The sequence below is a fragment of the Pelodiscus sinensis genome, unplaced genomic scaffold, assembly GCF_049634645.1.
Source record: "Pelodiscus sinensis isolate JC-2024 unplaced genomic scaffold, ASM4963464v1 ctg94, whole genome shotgun sequence".
Classification (NCBI taxonomy): domain Eukaryota; kingdom Metazoa; phylum Chordata; order Testudines; family Trionychidae; genus Pelodiscus; species Pelodiscus sinensis.
Genome location: NW_027465874.1, coordinates 142650 through 162500, shown reverse-complemented (window position 1 = coordinate 162500; position 19851 = coordinate 142650). Strand labels below are relative to the sequence as shown.

General features: G+C 62.4%; 2 protein-coding genes across 15 annotated transcripts in view; one reads left to right on the top strand and one right to left on the bottom strand.

Annotated features, from left to right (window-relative positions):
- Positions 1-11773, top strand: part of TNS2 (tensin 2) — a 53021-nt gene extending 41248 nt beyond the window's left edge. For 6 of the 11 annotated variants that reach the window (XM_075915899.1, XM_075915903.1, XM_075915900.1 and 3 more), the window contains 12 exons: positions 1-1239; positions 1515-1680; positions 2101-2972; positions 4216-4302; positions 5046-5177; positions 5963-6055; positions 6489-6566; positions 7030-7185; positions 7617-7785; positions 8140-8208; positions 9409-9438; positions 10446-11773. The exon at positions 1-1239 is cut by the window's left edge and continues 195 nt beyond it. In XM_075915899.1, the coding sequence (XP_075772014.1) occupies positions 1-1239; positions 1515-1680; positions 2101-2972; positions 4216-4302; positions 5046-5177; positions 5963-6055; positions 6489-6566; positions 7030-7185; positions 7617-7785; positions 8140-8208; positions 9409-9438; positions 10446-10587 (3233 nt within the window). In that variant the 3' untranslated portion in view covers positions 10588-11773. Of the gene's footprint in view, positions 1240-1514; positions 1681-2100; positions 2973-4215; positions 4303-5045; positions 5178-5962; positions 6056-6488; positions 6567-7029; positions 7186-7616; positions 7786-8139; positions 8209-9408; positions 9439-10445 lie in introns of those variants that run through there. The other 5 variants (XM_075915901.1, XM_075915905.1, XM_075915906.1 and 2 more) reach the window with 5 other exon arrangements.
- A 2014-nt stretch (positions 11774-13787) lies between these two features.
- Positions 13788-19851, bottom strand: part of SPRYD3 (SPRY domain containing 3) — a 40962-nt gene continuing 34898 nt past the window's right edge. For all 4 annotated transcript variants that reach the window (XM_075915913.1, XM_075915912.1, XM_075915910.1 and 1 more), the window contains exons 9-11: positions 19343-19462; positions 18503-18660; positions 13788-17392 (exon numbers count right to left, since the gene is read on the bottom strand). In XM_075915913.1, coding sequence (XP_075772028.1) covers positions 17258-17392; positions 18503-18660; positions 19343-19462 — 413 coding nt within the window. In that variant the 3' untranslated portion in view covers positions 13788-17257. The remainder of the gene's footprint in view (positions 17393-18502; positions 18661-19342; positions 19463-19851) is intronic.

The following is a 19851-nucleotide window of genomic DNA, read 5'->3' as shown; positions in this document are numbered from 1 at the left end:
CCCCGCCCGCCAAAGCACTGCCCACGCCGGCCGAGAGGGAGGAGCTGGACAGGCTCCTGGGGGGCTTCGGGGTCAAGGCCAGACCGGAGACCCCCAAGCAGCAGAGGGGGGGCTCCCCACCCCGGGACCTAGGGGGATACCCGCACAGCAACGGGGCCAAGGCCAGGGAGACGGCCATCTTGGAGGATGAGCTGGTGGAGATGAGCCCCTTGGGGCCGCTAGCGTACCCCAGCCGGCGTGCCCCAGCCCGTCACTGCTCCTGCCGCCTGGGCTACCGCTCACAGAGCTGCCCGGGCACTCACAGCCCTGAGAGGCTGCCCAACAGTGCCTACTACAGGCCCGAGGGCACCTTGGAGCGCCGGCGGCTGCTCTACAGCCCCAATGGGGCCCAGCTGCCTCCTGCCGAGGGCTACCCCTGCCTGCAACAGGAGGGTGGGCCTGGGGAGAAGCGACGGGCATATCGCTCCCTCTCTGAGGGCCTGCAGCCCCTCGCCCACCCTTACTCCTACGAGCTGTCCCACAGCCCTAGCAAGCGGGAGGACCTGATCTACAAGTCACCCGGCTACCGGGAGCTGGTGATCTTGGAGGATGAGCCCTTGTGCGATGTGGAGCTGTGCCCATGCCCCGACTGCCAGGAGAAGGCTCACGAGGAGGCTGGCCTGCCCCCCACTGCTGCCTTCTATGGCCTGCGTCTGGGCAGCCGTGAGCCTGAGGAGTGGGGTCTTGAGAGCGCCAAGTCCCCCCAGGCAGGGCACCCCAGCCAGCCCATACCCCTGCTGATGCCAGCCACCTATGGCCAGCGCAACCGGGGGCATCACGAGGTGTTTGACTTCGAGCCCGCCCACGGCAAGATGCCAGCGCACTTCGGCCATGGCTACCCTGCCCATGCCATGCCCAGCTCTCATCAGAAGGGCCACAAGGGTCTGGAGCAGAGCCTGGAATCCTTCCACTACCGCTACGGCCTCCCCTACCCTGCCCTGCTGCCCCATGGTGCCTACGCCTGCAGCCTCCCTGCCCACTGCCCTCAGCCGCCCTTCTACAGCCGGGCCCCAGCTAGGCCCTGCGGCTCCCCCCCAGACATGAGGCCATACACGCCAGGCTACCTCTCGCCCCCGTCTGGCTCGGTGTCCCCTGACAGCTCAGCCTACCCCGCCCCCAGGAAGCAAAGCCATGAGCCCCAGTTGCCGGAGACAGGGCAGGGCTGCCCATGCCCGGGACACCAGGACCGGACGCCCACTGGTGAGTGCCTACATGGTGTGGCCGGCAGTCAGGCCTGGGGGAGGGGCTGGTGACTGGCTAATGGCCCTGGGGGGAGAGGGCTGGTGTGTGGCTGATGCAGGGAGGGCTGTGAGTGTCTCTCTAGCAGCCATGGGGATGAAGGAGCTGGTAGTGGCTAAGAGGGGGTGGGTGGCTATTAGCCATGGTGGCAGGGGGCTAGTGTGTGGTGATGAGGGAGGATTTAACAGCCAGGGGGTGGGGCCTGCCTTTCACCCTGGCAGCTCTCCTCTCTCCAGAGATACAGGGCCCTAGGGACGAGGTTCCCTGGCGAGATGCCTCCAGCTCCTGCAACTCCCTGCGCCAGTCCCACCGGGAGGCTCATGCTGCCTGCCCCATACCCGCCGAGCTGCCAGGCCCTCCAACACCCCTGCACACCAGCAGCCCAGTGCAGAGCAAAGACAGGTGCGTACAGCAGCCTGCTCAGGGTGGGGGGTTATGGGACCACCCCCTGGGGAGAGCTGGCTCCATCCTGCCCAGCCAGACTGAGTGGGGAGGCATAGCAAGGCCCAGTGGCACGGGGATCCTAGGGGCAGGAGGGATCTCCCCACACACCATCAAAGAAGACCAGCTTCCCTGCCAGCCCCCCACATCCCATGGGGAGGGAATCAATGCCCCTGGTACCAGGTCATTGCTCCCGTAGACAAGCTGTCCCGGGGTGGAAGCTCCCAGCCCCTAGAAACAGCCTAGAGGGCTCCTGGGGATCCTGCTGCCCTGGCACAAGCTTCTTCCCTGCAGGTTCTCCGGGCCCTTTGATGGGGGGACTGTACCATGCCCTGGCTGGTGCCTAGGGTGATACTGAGGGTGCCCGCTCTGATTCCACAGCCCAGCGATGCCCAAAGGCGACACTCCATCTGAAAGCCTGCAGGGGAGCTCGGCGTCTTCTAGCCCTGAGGCCAATGCCCTAGCCAGTCCCAAGAGGACTCCAGAGATGAGTGCAGCCCTGCCGGGCGCTGTACCCAGCTCCATGCAGCCCCCTTCCCCCATACAGGCATGTGCCCACAGAACTGGCTCCCACATCCAGTCCAATGGGCCAGCCCCGAGGCAGCCATGTGTCCGAGCCCACAGCCCAGCCAGCCCACCCCCTGGCACCAGCCTATCTAGGGTGAACTTGGGCGAAGCCCTAGGTCACCTGAATGGCCACAGCTGCCCAGCAGTGTCCCCCGATCCGCCTCCCAGCAATGGCTCCCCGGCGCACCTGCTGCTCCCTGGGATGGCCAGGCTGCCCCAGCGCAGCCCCCCGGGCACGCCTGTGCACAGCCCAGCCTGTGCCGGGTGCAGAGCAACGACAACGCTCAGGAACCCAGCCCCCTGCAATGGGCACCTGCCCAGTGAGAGAGCTGAGCTGGCCCCAGGCACCCTAGCCCACTGCCCCAATGTCAGCCCCCTCCCAAGCCCCCTCAGCATGCAGCTGCCAACCCCTGGGGGCAGTCAGGCCTGCCCCCCCGACTTGCAGTGCTCCCCGACCCCCGCCTTCCCCATCGCTACAGTCTTCTACGCAGGCGGGGAGAAGAGCCCGCCTCCCCCAGGCTCCCCTAGCCAGGGCCATGCCCGCAACGCACTGCAGCAGCCACCGTTGCCTGAGAAGCGCCACACGCCAGTGGCTGGCAACTGGGAGAGGAGCTCGCCACCAGGACGGGGCACAGGGACCAACCACCACGTCACCTTCGCACCCGACGCCGCCAGGCCGGACTCAGGTTGGGGACCAACTGCACTGCGAGGGCAGAAGGACAGGGCAGGCCTGGCACCAGGGGGCCTTTTTAATTTTCCAGCCCAGAGAGTGAGGGTCTGAGCTGCCCCCAAACTAGCGCTCCTGCCCCACTCTGCACAGCGCCCCCTGCTGGGAGAGGCTGGGCTGGACTAGCTAGGAGCCCCACCCCCCACAGCCAGCGTTCCTGCCCCACTCTGCACAGCGCCCCCTGCTGGGAGACGCTGGGCTGGACTAGCCAGGAGCCCCACCCCCCACAGCCAGCGTTCCTGCCCCACTCTGCACAGCGCCCCCTGCTGGGAGAGGCTGGGCTGGACTAGCTAGGAGCCCCACCCCCCACATCCAGCGTTCCTGCCCCACTCTGCACAGCGCCCCCTGCTGGGAGAGGCTGGGCTGGACTAGCTAGGAGCCCCACCCCCCACAGCCAGCGTTCCTGCCCCACTCTGCACAGCGCCCCCTGCTGGGAGAGGCTGGGCTGGACTAGCTAGGAGTCCCACCCCCCACAGCCAGCGTTCCTGCCCCACTCTGCACAGCGCCCCCTGCTGGGAGAGGCTGGGCTGGACTAGCTAGGAGTCCCACCCCCCACAGCCAGCGTTCCTGCCCCACTCTGCACAGCGCCCCCTGCTGGGAGAGGCTGGGCTGGACTAGCTAGGAGCCCCACCCCCCACAGCCAGCGTTCCTGCCCCACTCTGCACAGCGCCCCCTGCTGGGAGAGGCTGGGCTGGACTAGCTAGGAGCCCCACCCCCCACATCCAGCGTTCGTGCCCCACTCTGCACAGCGCCCCCTGCTGGGAGAGGCTGGGCTGGACTAGCCAGGAGCCCCACCCCCCACAGCCAGCGTTCCTGCCCCACTCTGCACAGCGCCCCCTGCTGGGAGAGGCTGGGCTGGACTAGCTAGGAGCCCCACCCCCCACAGCCAGCGTTCCTGCCCCACTCTGCACAGCGCCCCCTGCTGGGAGAGGCTGGGCTGGACTAGCCAGGAGCCATCTACATCTCCATTGTGGCAAATATCAGGCCCGACCCCTTAGCACTGGAAGGATTTGCTAAGCCAGTTGCTGGGCCAGGGCATTTGTTTTTCTTCCAGTGTTTCTCGGTTCTGTATAAAGCAGCTAGGCAGGAAAACACAAGGCACTGACGCCAGGAGACAGCCCCCAGATTAGTAGGTGTCCCCTTGAAACATGAGCACACTTTTCTTTCACGCGTGTAACCCGATGCCTGCCATTCCCTTTCAGACACGCCGCCAGAGAGCCACAGCAGTGTCCAGTTTGTCCAGGATACATCCAAGTTCTGGTATAAACCCAACCTGTCCCGGGACCAAGGTACCGTGGGCGGGGGGGCACTTGATTCAGTTCCCAGGGGTTGGTTGGATTTGGCTGCAGCCATTTTATTTTGGAAAAACCTTTTCCTGGGGCTCTTCTCCTGCGTTTAGCTTTCAGGCTGACACTACAACCCAGAGGGCCAAAGCCCACCTGCTCTAACCACTAGACCAGTGTGTTCCCTGTGAGCTGAGCGCTTGGGCAGCTGCCCAGGAGAGATTCAAGAGCCACTTAGCTGATTAGCAGAGGGCCCACAGCCAGCAGCATGTGTTTCTACTGGTGGTGCACATTGTACATGCCTCAGTGCACATAACTAAATTATGCCGCACATGCATGGAAAACGTTAGTGGGAACATTTCATTAGAGCCCTGTATCTTTCCAGAAGCAGGGCTAGAATCTAGGAGACTGACCGCCAGCACCCTTGCTCTAATCACTGTCCCACCCTCCCATCTCACAATTGGGCATAGAAACCTGGAGTCCTGGCTCTTAACCGCCTGCCCAACTGGTAAGCTGCACCCTGGGCTGGAGATAGCCCATCGGATCATCCAGTGCACCAGAGGCATTCTCTGAGCTTGGCTGCTGGGCACTCCAGATAGTCTGTCTGGAAGGGCAGGCTGGGACATAGACTCCAAGTCCATCCAGGCCAGGCCCATGCAGCGGGCACCACCTGGGCATAAGCTGAACCCACGTGGGGCAGGTGGCAGCATGCCCCCCCAGCATGGCACAGCTTCTTCTCTCCCGAGCAGCCATTGCCCTGCTGAAGGACAAGGAGCCCGGCTGCTTCCTCATCCGTGACAGCAACTCCTTCCAAGGCGCCTACGGGCTGGCTCTCAAAGTAACAACCCCCCCGGCCACTTGCCTCACCCTCCCTTCCAAAGGTAAGAACGAGTCTGGGCAGCTGCCATCTGGGATGCACTGGGCCTGCTGAACAGCCATCCCCACCTGAGCTGCTGGTACATCCCCAATTATGGGGGGGAAACTGAGGCATGGAGTGGGGCAGGAACCTGCCCAGTGAGCCTGTGCCAGAGCTGGGAAGAGAACCCAGGAGCCCTGTCTTCCAGCCCAACCCCCAGCTCTAGCCACTAGCCCCCTCTTCCCTCCCAGAGCCAGGCACAGACTCGTAGGCGACGTCTAGACTACTCGCCCTGTCGGCAGAGGGATGTAAATGAAGCACTTCGAAAGTGCAAATGAAGCCGGGATTTAAATATCCCGCGCTTCATTTGCATAATCACGTAATGGCGCTCTTTCGAAAAAGCGCTATTTCGAAATTGAAACAGCAGTCTAGACGTGGTTCTTTATCTTCGAAAAAGCACGCCATTTTCGAATGAACTGTGTTTAGACTACGGTTTCAATTTCGAAATAGCGCTTTTTCGAAAGATCGCCATTACGTGATTATGCAAATGAAGCGCGGGATATTTAAATCCCGGCTTCATTTGCACTTTCGAAGTGCTTCATTTACATCCCTCTGCCGACAGGGGGTGTAGTCTAGACGTAGCCTAGGGGTCCTGACTGCCAGCCCCTCGGACCCCTGCTCTGACCACTAGGAGCTGGTGCCCACCCCATTGCCAGGCTGCTCCCAGCCCCGAGGAGGAGGCAGGGTGTGGGGCTTTGGGGAGGGGTGTGGGTCTGGGGTGAGAGTCTTTCACCTGGTTCCCTGCCCCAGGTGACCCCATGGAGCAGCTGGTGCGTCACTTCCTGATTGAGACCGGCCCCAAGGGGGTGAAGATCAAGGGCTGTCAGAACGAGCCCTACTTTGGTGAGTGACAGGGGCACGGGGACTCCCCCACCTCCATCCACTCCCCTGCCCACCCTGCAGCCGAGCCCGGACGTGTTGGTCACCCCGTGGGCAGAGCAACTGGCACCCAGATCTGTCCCAGGCACTCAGCTTTGGGTTTCCAGTGAAGACACCGGTGCATCCTGCAACCCCTGCCACTCAGGGCTTCCTCCGCACCCCCCCCCCCCGCCGGCATTGCCTTGCTGTCTGCAGGAGGCCTGGGGTGCATTGGGGGCAGCAGGCTGGAAGGGTGCCCAGATGGGTACAGAGGGAGGAGAGCGGAGTAGGGGCAGGTGCCAGAGAAAGGGGCTGACTGTGGGTGGGTGGGACAGTTGGGGGTGTGGGGCCGGGGTGGAAGCAGGCGCCAGGGACGGGGACTGGAGCAGGAGCAGCTGACTGTGTGTGTGCCCTGCAGGAAGCCTGCCTGCCCTGGTCTCACAGCACTCCATCACCCCCATCTCCCTGCCCTGCAAGCTCCGGATCCCCAACCGAGGTATGTACGGGAGAGGGGGTGCCCCAGCCCAGCCTCCGGAGAGCTCTCAGCCCCGGGGGGCCCTGCGCACAGCAGCCCTAGCCCCAGGGAGGGGGCAGCTCCACCACCATGCACACCCCTCTGCCAGGGTAGAGGGAGGCTCCACCCTAATTGCATTCTCCCCAAGGGAGGTTTGAGTCCTGCCTGCTTCCTTCAGCCCTGGCCCTGCTGGGGATGCGCTGGGGTCAGGCCGGTACCCGACTGCTTGGACGTGGCCATAGGTGCAGGGCCTGTCTGCTCTGTGAGGGCAGCACAAATCCCCCCAAACACGAGCTTGGTCTGTGGCCACATCCCTGCCACCAAGTCAGGCCGCCCAGATGTGACCCCAGGTGTCCTGGTGCCCAGTACGCCTCTGGCAGAGCTGGGAATGGAACTCAGGAGTCCTGACTCCCAACACTCGCCCCTCCCCCACTCTACCCACTAGGCCTAGGCTGGGAAGGGAACCCAGGCATCCTTGCTGTAGCCACTCGCCACACTACCTCTGTGTCCTTCTCTGGCTCAGATCCCCTGGAGGAGACCCCGGACGTGGCCATCCCCACCAACATGAGCACGGCAGCCGATTTGCTGAAGCAGGGGGCGGGTAGGTAGGGTGGGCCAAGTGGAGGGGTGGGGCTGGCTGCAGTGGCAGGGGGGTCCTAGAAGACACCCACCTGCCCTCTCAGCACAGAACCAAACTAGAATGGGGCACTGAAGCTTCATGCCCACCTACCCTGGCAGTAATAGGTGGCCTGACTGGGAGACCTAGACTGGGGTAGGCAGGTCTGTCCCCTGGGGTCTGCAACAGAGGGCCTGGGGTGGGGGTCACTGTCCCCAGAGGGGTGGGGGCCAGAAGGAGCTGGGGGTCAAGGTTGGGACCAGCTGGCTCCCTAATCAGACCTGTGGGGGTGGGCAGAGGAGGCCGGCTGGTCTGAGGCTGGGGACATGATGCTGTCCCGGCACGACTGAGGCAGGGGGAAGGGGAACAAAGGCCCTGGGGCAGCACCCGGCTCTGACGCCTCGTCGTTCGCCCAGCCTGCAGTGTGCTCTACCTCAGCTCCGTGGAGACCGAGTCGCTGACGGGCCCCCAAGCCATCGCCAAGGCAGCCGCCAGCACGCTCAGCTGCAGCCCCCGCCCACCTGCCTGCCTCGTGCACTTCAAGGTCTCGGCCCAGGGCATCACCCTGACGGACTATCAGAGGAAGTAAGTAACCCCCCCTCCACAGGGGCACATGCCACCCTCTCCCGATGGGCATGCCACGCCCAGCCGCCTATGGAGCAGTCCCACTGGGCATGCACATGCTCCCTTCTCCTGCCCTGGTCTATAGGGAGAGCTCCCAAGGCTCTGCCGCTGCCTCAGCTCTGCACTTTAGACGGCAACCCTTCCACCCGCTGCCTGCCATGGGGCATCAGGCCCCACTCCCCTCCCACGTGCACTGCCCCGATGCCCCTACACCGCAGACAATCCTTGAGGCCCCTCCTCCCATCCTCACGCGAGGGCCTGGGCTGCTTCCCCCAGGCCCTGCACTAACACACTGTCATTGCATTGCTCTGGCAGGCTGTTCTTCCGGCGCCATTACCCTGTGAACAGCATCACCTTCTGCAGCACCGACCCACAGGACAGGAGGTAATGGGCACTTACACACCCAAACAGTGGGTTCTGGGAGCACCCTCCCTCCTCCTCACAGCGCCCCCTGCTGGGAGAGGGTGGGCTGGAATAGCTGGGAGGCTTCCTCACAGCGCCCCCTGCTGGGAGAGGGTGGGCTGGAATAGCCGGGAGGCTCCCCACACTGCACCCCCTGCTGGGAGAGGCTGGGCTGGAATAGCTGGGAGGTTCTCCACACAGCGCCCCCTGCTGGGAGAGGCTGGGCTGGAATAGCCGGGAGGTTCTCCACACAGCGCCCCCTGCTGGGAAAGGCTGGGCTGGAATAGCTGGGAGGTTCTCCACACAGCGCCCCCTGCTGGGAGAGGCTGGGCTGGAATAGCAGGGAGGTTCTCCACACAGCGCCCCCTGCTGGGAAAGGCTGAGCTGGAATAGCTGGGAGGCTTCCTCACAGCGCCCCCTGCTGGGAAAGGCTGGGCTGGAATAGCCGGGAGGCTCCCCACACAGCGCCCCCTGCTGGGAAAGGCTGAGCTGGAATAGCCGGGAGGCTCCCCACACAGCGCCCCCTGCTGGGAAAGGCTGAGCTGGAATAGCCGGGAGGCTCCCCACACAGCGCCCCCTGCTGGGAGAGGCTGGGCTGGAATAGCAGGGAGGTTCTCCACACAGCGCCCCCTGCTGGGAAAGGCTGAGCTGGAATAGCTGGGAGGCTTCCTCACAGCGCCCCCTGCTGGGAGAGGCTGTGCTGGAATAGCCGGGAGGCTCCCCACACAGCGCCCCCTGCTGGGAGAGGGTGGGCTGGAATAGCCGGGAGGCTCCCCACACAGCACCCCCTGCTGGGAGAGGCTGGGCTGGAATAGCCGGGAGGTTCTCCACACAGCGCCCCCTGCTGGGAGAGGGTGGGCTGGAATAGCAGGGAGGCTCCCCACACAGCGCCCCCTGCTGGGAGAGGCTGGGCTGGAATAGCCGGGCGCTCCATCCACAGCCAGTGCTCCTGCCCTGCTCCCCACTGCATCCTCTGCTGGAAGAGGCTGAGCTGAAGTACCCAGGACCCCTCTCCCCTCCCCCCGCCCCCGCATAGCATCCTCTGCTGGGAGTTGCCAGGAGCTCCCCCACACACAGCGCCCCCTGATGGGAGAGGCTGGGCTCCACCCCGCACAGGTGTCACGTGACTGAACAGCGCCAACACAATTTTACCTGCTGAGACGACTGTTTATTTTACTGCAGATGGACAAATCCAGACGGCACCACCTCCAAGTGAGTACAGCAAGGGGCTGGGCCAGCACTATAGTCATGGGGACAGGGCAGGCACCAGGAAGCTGTACTCTCCTGGTCTGGCCACGAGGCTGCCCTGGTGCAATCGGAGACCCTTCCTCCGCGACCTCTGCATGGCCCGGATGGAGGCTGAGCCCTGCACTTTGGGACCATGCACAGATGGGCCCAGACACCCTGCACCAGAAACTCTGCCACCCTAACCAATAGCCTGCCAGGCTCTGGGGCTAGCCCCTCTCTGCTTGTCCCAAGGTATGCGTGCTTCTAGCATCCTTTTGCTTGCACCATGTTTCTCTAAGATGGACATGGTAGGTCCGGGCTGGGAACTGGGGAGGCTGGGGTCAGTAGTGCTGGGCTCAGTGTGACCAAGCTGGGGTCAGCAGGGCTGGTGTTGGTGCAGTGGGGCTGGAGTGGCCCCTATGGGGTCAGGATTGATCTGAGGGGACCAGGTCAGCACCGTGGGACCAAGTCAGTGCCATGTAGGCCTGCTCCTGCTCCCCATTACTCTCCTTCGGTGGAAGCCACACCCCCCCCGCACCTGGAGAAGCCTGAGCCCACACATCCCAACCCAGAGGAGCCCTGGGCCAGCTGCAACCCTGCCACCCATCCCTTCCCAGACCCCAGCTGCTCTGGGGAAAAGTGTCTTCAAAAATGTTTTTGACAAACCCTGTGCAGGTTCCAGGGCGGCTGAGCAACAAACACACCTGGGTAGGGTCTGAGGCAGGGAGAGGCGGCGCAGCTGCAGCTGGCCTGGGTCTCCCCCGGCAGCTGAGGGTGAGGGGGGCCCCCCCAGGCAGGTGGGGGCTGGGGCAGGCCAAGGGATTCCCTGGTCAGCAGGGAAAGAGGGGGGCTTGTGACCCCAGCCAAGGGAAGGGACTGGGGGGGCGCAGTGCTTGCTCGAGTTCAGGGCCTGGAATTGTTTTCGTTGAGCCGGGCGCCAAGGGGGCCAGCTCTCTGGCCATTTCGCTCCAGTCACCTGCCCTCCCTCACAGGCTCTTCGGCTTTGTGGCTAAGAAGCAGGGCAGCCCCTGTGAGAACGTCTGCCACCTCTTCGCCGAGCTGGACCCTGAGCAGCCTGCCTCAGCCATCGTCAACTTCATCACCAAGGTCATGCTGGGGATGCATAGAAAATGAGCCGAGGAGACGTGGGCGCTGGCCTTCGCCCACAGCCTGCAGAGGGCGCCAGCCCCGCACCTGCCACGCTCAGCCAGGCACAGGGGCTGGGCAGCAGGAACCCTCACTCAGCCTCTGGCCTGGGATGTGGGCGCCGGGGACAGCTTCTGCCACAGGCCCTCGGCCTCAAACCTCCATATTGAAGGAAGGGGAGGGGGTTGTTTGGTGGCAGGGGAGGGAAAGCTGGAGCCAGACCTGATCCCGTGCTCCCGTCAGTGGGGAGAGGGTTTCTTTGCCAGCCCCCCACCCCCAATCTCGGCGCTTTAGCCCCATCCACTCCAGCAAGTGCAACCCAAGGCACCTTCCTAACTGGGTGTCCAGTTCCGCCTCACACCCTGTGGTGGCACCTCAGGGGTTAATGCTCAGGGCTGGTGATCTCAGGGGTGCAGGATCCCAGGAGCCAGTGGGGGACATGGACCAGGGAGGCAACCGGGGGCTTGCAGAGGGGCCGAGGGATCCTGGAGCTGGACTGTAAGAGCTGAAGGAGCAGGGATGGGAGCCTAAGGCATTTGGTAAGGCCAGGGTGTGTTCCAGGGGCCCACCCAGCCCTGCCTAGGGGTGCCAGGCCTCTGAGCTGAGGAAACGGGAGGGAGATCACGGTCGGGCCAGGGCCACAGCACAGGAGTGGAGAGCAGAGCCAGCATAGTCTAGGGGGTGAGAGCTGGTTGGGCTGGCAAGCAGGACTCCTGGGCTTTAGCCCCAGCTCTTGGAGGGGCCTGGGCGCTAGAGCGGGTGGTGGGGCTGGGTACTAGGACTCTGGGATCTAGTCTGCTGGGCTGTCAGTACTAAGGTGGGAGGCAGAAGCAGGTTGTCCCAAGGAGGCCCAGCAGGGCTTCCAGAGCCCCAAGAGGGACAGGCCTTTGTTTGGAGCAGGAGCTGCTGGCCATGGACTTGGGCCAGCCAATGCCGCATAGCACCTGCTGCTACCAAGCCCAGCTGGGGCTAAACAGCTGCGTGTGGCCATAGTGGAGGGCTCATGGGAGCAATGGATCAAAGCAGAGCAGAGTCCTCTGAGGCAGAGAAAAAGCTGCATCCAGCCTATGCTTTCTAGTGCGGGGCTGGAGTCTGCCCCTCATGCCGTGGTGGGTGGGATTTCATGAAGGGAAGAGATCTATTTTTGTCTAATAAAGAATTTCTATGAGCTTCAGTCAGAGATCTCTCTACTCGCTCACCCTGTGAGATGTACAGCTCTGCTGGTCTGCCTCATCCAGAGGCGTGGTCATCAGTCAGGTTCCAAGCCAACATCCTGAGCAGTGAGATGAGGGCCAGGCTGGAGAGAGCCCAGACGTGCTCACCCCACCCCATCGCTGACCTCTAAAACACCACTGGCCACTCCCATCGCCAGGCACGAACTTCCCCCGCCCTCCCCAGCAGCATAAGCCTATGCATGGGGCATGATGCAGGGCACACAGAGCTGCTCCCTTCCTTGTCCCCAATCAGCATGAGCCGGCAGCTCTTCCTGCAGTCAGCAAGAGAGCACCTCCGGCTGCCCCACTAGCTATTCCACCTGGCTGGGCCTCTGGGCTGGAACTAGCATGGGCCAGGCCTTAGCTCTTGCTTCCAACAAAGCGCACAAAGATGATGAGCGGGAAGTTGCCTGCAAGTGGCGACCACCCCAGAACGAGGCAGCACCTATGTGGCCCCATGACAGACAAACTCCTCCACATCGGGCAGCCCGAGCTCAGGCTGGAGGGTTCAGATTGCCCAAGGTGGGGAGGTAAAAATCAAAGCAGCAGGCGCCCTGGCAGAGGTGCCATGGTTCCAGGCAGCTCTTTGGCTGCTCAGCTTTGGGGGAATTCAGTCACTTCAGCAGGAGGGGGCCATGGGCCACTGTCCCTGCAGTAGCTCATTCCTCGTGGGGCCTCTCTGGGATGGTTCCACTGCAGGATGCAGCAGTTACAGGGGGGGTCTGTGTGTGTGTCTTGGCTCAGCCTGATTTAGACAGGACCCTGGTTTAGGGCATGCTCTAGTAGCCTTGGGAAGAAGGGGAAGCCAGAGATGCCCTGACAGACACAGAGCCAGGATCAAGCAGGGCAGCAAATCAGTCATACTCAGCAGGATCCTCCACAGGGCAGGAAACAAACAAACAAACAATTAAATTGCTATTTAAATTATACTGTTTTCTTTTTAAAATACTTGAATTTAATACAAAACATGTGAAGGTCTAAACTGCTTCTACTCTCTGCAAATACTGACATCACAAGTACTGAACTGCTTGCAAAAACTCGGCATTAAAAGGTGCTGTTACCATGGAATAACTCGGGGAAGGAGGTGCACGTAACTTTGGCGGGCATGCTGTGAACAGTAGGATCTGCACTAAGGGTTGTTTTTGTTTAACGAAAATAAAGTTCCTCTGCAGTTTTATGCACTTAAGGAAATGCCAGTTACCACCCTAATGCAGCTTGCCACACACAGGCTATGTCTACACTGCCGCTTTTTATCGGAGAAAGGTTCGCAAATGGCACGCCGCAGTTTGCCTACCTTTTTCTGATAGTTTTGTCGGAAGAGGCTTTTCCGAAATTTGGCCTGTCAACACTGGGCCAAATTTTGGAAAAAACCTCCTCTTTTGGAAGAGCCCTTCTTCCTTGTGGCACGAGGAGGACAGGGCTTCTGAAAGAGCATGTCTGCTCTTCCGCAAAAAATGCCAGAAGAGCAGTCGCATTCTCTGGACACAGTGGAGTTTTTCTGGGATACCTCTGCCATCCCAGAAAAACCCCAAAGTGAATTAGCTGGTAAATATGCAATAGCTCATTCACCATTTTCTATCGTACTAAAAAAGTAGGTAATAAGAGTCAAAACATTCAATGTTGTAACTGCTTAATGAAATGCCTCCAGTGTGCCCTCCTAGCCAGCAAAAGATGGACCAAATCCAGAGTCAAAGTGCTGGTCAGTTGTAACGCAACCCGTCTGAATGGTTCCACAAGCTAATACAAATGCACCTTTCTGGAGCACAAGGAGAAGTGGATTCAAATCGATGATTAACACTGACTTTCTGCTTGGTGATTCAAGTCAGGATTTAAACTGTTGATTTGAATTGATCCAGCCTGATCCACTGCCCATGACCCAGCTGTCTGCCACAGTCCTGGCTGGCCATCACGCCTCAAAGCCAGCCAGAGGTGGCACCACGCAGGGCAAAAGACACCAGGAGCCAGACACAGATAAATATGGAAACGCCATCTTTAGTGAGCACATATAAAGATCTCGGTATGTACAGACGTGAAGGATGGAGAGCACAGACTGGGCATCTCACCCTGGCTGGTTCAAAACACTCAATTCCCCCTAGGCACAAAGTCCAGGATTCGCAGCTAGCAGCAGCTCCCATCCAGACAAGGGGAGGGGCCAGGGAGATCAGCCCCAAACAGGGTCCCAAGCCACTGGATTGTGCCCTCCCCTGGCAGCCCCTACCTGGCCAGCTGATCTCTGCCTAGCAGCTAAGGGCTGCACCCTGATCTGGGCTGAGGGTTCACAAAGGCAGGGCAGGGGGGAGACAGAGTTTTACACTCCACAAGAGCTGGTAACAGTTAAGCAAAAGCAGCACAAGCACCTTGGCCCTGTGTGCGCGCAGCCCCAGGGCCACAGCCTGCCCCACGGCCATCCTCACAGACACCTCCCCACAGGCCCAGGAGTTTCCAGCTGCGCAGGCTGGGGCAGTGTGGCTGGGAGAGGCCCTGGCCACAGCATCCCACCAGGAGCCATGGAGAGGAGCAAAGGCACCTGCCCCAACACTAGCTGCCAACGAGCCCTCACATGCCCCCTGAATTCACTCGGCCCTGATCAGAGCAACCCTCCTTGCTCCCTGTAGCCGAGCTGAGACACTGGGCTGTCCCGTGCGCCCTCCTTGGTGGGGCCCAGGTGGATTGAGTCACCATCCACCCCTCCCCCACTGGCAGCAGGGCAGGACCAGCATTAGGAGGGGCACGTGGGAGCTCTGGGGCAGGTGCTGAATAGACACTTCCCCCAACTTCCACACCTCACCCGCCTGCCCAGTGTAGTAAGAACCACTGCCATGAGCCAAAAGCCCCAAAAGGAGAGGGAGGGCAGGGTGGGAGAAAGAGACGCGGGCGTGTGTGTCGGTGAAATGCCCCACGACTGCAAACGGGGGTGGGAGGGGGAGACGCGGGCGTGTGTGTTGGTGACGTGCCCCACGACTGCAAACGGGATGGGGGAGGGGGAGACGCGGGCGTGTGTGTTGGTGACGTGCCCCACGACTGCAAACGGGAGGGGGGAGGGGGAGACGCGGGCGTGTGTGTTGGTGACGTGCCCCACGACTGCAAACGGGGGTGGGAGGGGGAGACGTGGGCGTGTGTGTCGGTGATGTGCCCCATGACTGCAAACAGGGGGCGGAGGGGGAGACGTGGGCGTGTGTGTCGGTGACGTGCCCCATGACTGCAAACGGGGGTGGGAGGGGGAGACGCGGGCGTGTGTGTCGGTGACGTGCCCCATGACTGCAAACGGGGGTGGGAGGGGGAGACGCGGGCGTGTGTGTTGGTGACGTGCCCCATGACTGCAAACGGGGGTGGGAGGGGGAGACGTGGGCGTGTGTGTCGGTGATGTGCCCCATGACTGCAAACGGGGGGGGGGGAGGGGGAGACGTGGGCGTGTGTGTCAGCGACGTGCCCCACGAGTGTGAACGGGGGTGAGAGAGGGAGATGCAGGCATGTGTGTCGGCGACGTGCCCCACGACTGCAAACGGGGGTGGGAGGGGGAGATGCGTGCGTGTCGGCGACGTGCCCCACGACTGCAAACGGGGGGGGAGGGGGAGACGCGGGCGTGTGTGTCGGTGACGTGCCCCATGACTGCAAACGGGGGTGGGAGGGGGAGACGCGGGCGTGTGTGTCGGCGACGTGCCCCACGAGTGTGAACGGGGGTGGGAGGGGGAGACGCGGGCGTGTGTGTCGGCGACGTGCCCCACGACTGCAAACGGGGGTGGGAGGGGGAGATGCGGGCGTGTGTGTTGGCGACGTGCCCCACGACTGCAAACGGGGGTGGGAGAGGGAGATGCGGGCGTGTGTGTCGGCGACGTGCCCCACAAGTGTGAACGGGGGTGGGAGAGGGAGATGCGGGCGTGTGTGTCGGCGACGTGCCCCACGACTGCAAACGGGGGTGGGAGAGGGAGATGCGGGCGCGTGTGTCGGCGACGTGCCCCACGACTGCAAACGGGGGTGGGAGAGGGAGATGCGGGTGTGTCGGCGACGTGCCCCACGAGTGTGAACGGGGGTGAGAGAGGGAGATGCGGGCGTGTGTCGGCGACGTACCCCACGACTGCAAACGGGGGTGGGAGAGGGAGATGCGGGCGTGTGTCGGCGACGTGCCCCACGACTGCAAACGGGGGTGGGAGGGGGAGACGCGGGCGCGTGTGTCGGCGACGTGCCCCACGAGTGTGAACGGGGGTGGGAGAGGGAGATGCGGGCGTGTGTGTCGGCGACGTGCCCCACAAGTGTGAACGGGGGTGAGAGAGGGAGATGCGGGCGTGTGTGTCGGCGACGTGCCCCACGACTGCAAACGGGGGTGGGAGAGGGAGATGCGGGCGCGTGTGTCGGCGACGTGCCCCACGAGTGTGAACGGGGTGGGAGGGGGAGACAGGGGTGACTGCGAAGGGGCGGGGGTGACTCTGATCAGGTCTAGTGGCCTCTGGGAGTCACGACATGGCAGGTGGAGCCCCAGAGGCCTGGCAATCCCTAGGATGGGAGTCAGGTTGCAGTCCAGGAGCTGGAGAAGGCAGCTGGCTTGGGCCCATTTCTCAGCTCCCTGTGGGAAGGTCTGCTGACCGTGGCGCCATCCCCTCTACCAGCCTGACCCAGCGCCAGGGCCCACAGCAGCCAGCATTTGCTTGCCCTGACCCCCTAACCCCTGATCGCAGAGGGAGGAAGAAGGCAACATAAGACAGCTGGGAGGGTGCAGGCATTGGCCTAAGGGGCAAAGGAGGATGCCTGGGGTATGGTTCATTAGCATGTGGGGTGGGGCTTGGGGCCGTCAGGACAGCAGGAAGAGGCTTCAAGGGCCCAGACCCCTGTCTGCAAGGTGCCTGGTCTCCTCCTACCTCTCTCTGGCCAGGGCAAGCCAAGCTGAGGCAGGCAGAAGGCACAGCTCCATCCAAAGGCCACGGGGCCGTAACACCATCTATGGTAAGGGGAGGGGCCCGAAAGGGGCAACACTGCAGCTGGGGCTGATGGGACAGGAGATGGCACAGGTCAGGCTGGTGCTCAGGCCAGGTGCCAGCCATGGAGATCCCTGTAGGAGAGCTGCAGCCAGACAGGAAATTCAAGCAGAGGAATCTCACCGGCTGGGGGAGGGGGTGGGAATTGGGCTGCAGGCTGCACCCTCTCTGCACCTGGGCTGGACAGACTGGGCCCCAAGCCTGGGACGTTGTGACACCAGGAGCCTGCCCATGCTGCCGGGGCAGTGCTAGGATCTTCCCCAGCCCCACACTGTCCCCGCTGCAGCCTGCTAGGGGCCAGGGCAGAGAAGGGCTCGGCGTGGAGCCAGACGGGATAATACATGGGGCACGGGCAACAAAGCTCTGCCCCCTGCAGGCAGAGGCTCAAAGTGCAAGGGATCAGAATGACGAAGACAGTCCTGGGGCCAGCCCCGAGAGCGAGCAGTGGGTGGGATACGCCCCCGCCCCGATCTCCTAGCCGCTGAGGGGATGTAAATCCACCTTGACCTTCTCCCCACTGCTCAGCATCCCAATGGTGGGGAAGAAGCCGCCACCTGGCACCACCGCATCCTTCTTGCCAATGATCTTCCCGTTGCGCGTGAAGAACACCTGGGGAGACAGGCCGGCGCCATGCAGTTAACCCCTTCACTGCCAAAGCATGGCCTGTCCTTCGCCCCACACGGCCCCCCACCCTAGTACTGCCATGGCATGGGGCTCCTCACTGGGAGGTGCCCAGATCTGCAGTGGTCACTGGTACCTGCCCCTTTGTCTGCGGAGATGCTCCCAGCATGCATTGCACCCCCAGATGGACACTTTCTGCAGCCTGGCCTCTGCTAAACGAAGACCCCACAAACCTCTGGTGTGCCCCAGGCTGCTGCTGTAGCCACCCCATGCCCTGCAGGAGCTGGAAAGCCTGGGGAGAAGGCCCCTTAGGACAGGAACCTTCCCAGGCTGAGCGCCCCCAGCAGGCGAGTATGACAGCTCAGCACAGGGTGGGAGGGCAGGCAGGCCAGCCAGCCAGGGGGACCCTACACAGCCAGTCCCAGCCCCACCAGCGGGCCACAGAGCCAGGTGTGGCTGGGCGTGGGGCTAGGAAAGCTGGTTCCTCGTGGCACAACCTGGAACGGGAGAGCATTGCTGGCAACAGGCACAAGGGGGCGCCTCAGGCCAAGGCAATCCCACTGGCTCCTACCCAGCGGGGCCAAGGGGCTGCGGGGGCAGAGGCCAGCTGGGCGCTCTCAGGGGCTGGGCACTGCCCGGACAGTTCCAATCGACTCCAGCTCTGCAGGGAGAAGCAGCATGCGAACGGTGCCCAAGTGTCGCACACCCCGGACAGAGCCACCCAGTCACCCTTGGCAGGGCCTCTGGATCCCAGAGGGACCTTGCTCTCTTCCCCCCGCCCAAATCCCTCCAGCCCCAGGGCCTGGAACTACCCCTCAACATGTCCCCTCTGGATCACCCTGAACATTCCCCCCCGAGTCATCCCCCAGGCATATCCACCATGTCGTCGTCCCCAGCCATTCTGGTCCCGTGGCACATCGCTCAACTGTGCCCCTGGTCTGTCCTCCTACCCCCACCACGTCCCTCCCTAGAACCACCCCAGCCCCAGGATATGGCCCCTTCTTTGTCTAAGCCCCCCTCAAACCACCCCGCGGAACAGCCTCACCCCATCCCCATGGCACAAGTCCCAGCTAGGTCCCGACAAGGCCCAGCTCTTACCACCACTTTCTTCCCTTCGTGCTCCTGTTCCATCTCCTCCACGTCCTCTTCCTCCTCCTCTTCCTCCTCCTCGGCCTCCTGGTGCAGGTACATGACATTCCGCACACCCCGCAGCTTGGGCTTCAGATCCGCGGTGTCGCAGCTGTCGTCACTGTCGCCTGGGGAGCCACATCACCCCAGGGGTGAGCCGTGCCCCTGGCAGGACCCCCTCCAGCGGCTGCACCACACACCGCCAGCTGAGCGCTTGCTAGCTAGCATTCCCTGAGAGCCACTCAGGAGAGGATGCTGATTAGCAGAGCGTCCACAGCTGGGAGTGTGTTTCTAATGGTGGTGCACATAGAATTCATTCCGCACATGAATGAAATGATTAGAGGGCCCATTGCCACTGAGGTCTCTACAACAGGCTGGGCCCTTTGCCTCATGCAGCAGTGGTTCCTGCACCTATATGCAGGGGCTCCAGGTTCCAGTCCCACCAACGGCTTCCCTGGAGACACAATCCGGATTCATTCCTGACAGGCACTACAGGCTCCCAGAACCTGCTACCATACGCTCTCTGCTCAGAACCGGCCTGAAACACCCCCTTCATCGACAGCACTGCCTAGCAATCAGGCTACCAGATAACCCTCTCTAGGCTGGAGCGACTCGACACAGCCAGAAACAGCACCCTGGCCCCTGAAGCTACCACTAGACCACGCTGCCTCTCTGCTACTCGGAGTCTCGTTGCAGCAGGTTCTGGGCGCAGCCCTCACTGCTACAAGACTAAACCTGAGGTCCCCAGGCCAGCCCCAGCCAAGCCATTCAGCTGGGGGGCTGGGTGAGGCACCTACCCCGGCCACGCACCTTCACTGTCGAGGATGTAGTCCCGTGGAAACATGATCCCGCAGCCCATGATGTCACCCTTGTAGCACCGTGGCCCAAAGGGGTCACCCACACCGCTCCCGTGGAAGATCTTGCCATCATCTGGAAGGCAAAGGAGAGGCTGCTAAGCACGGTGGGCCTGGCAGGACGTCTCGAGAAGGAGAGCGATGCCACATGGCTGCTCCTCAGGGAGAGAGAGGATGCCCTGGACTCGGTCATGTGCAGTACACCCCAGACAGGCAGGCCATGCAGCTGGCCAGCTCCCAGCCTCCACTGGCACTGTGAGACTCCCAGCCTCCACTGGCACTGTGAGACTCATACTGGGAGAACACAGCACAAGCTAGCAGGCGGAGAGGGGCTCGATGCAGAGAGCAGGATGGCTTGCAGGCAGGCTGCTGGCTGGGGACTTGCAAACAGGCATGTAGCTCGTTGGACTTTCCAGGGCCAGGGGAAGTGGCTGTCCAGAGAATCTGGGCCCTTTGCTGTGTGGA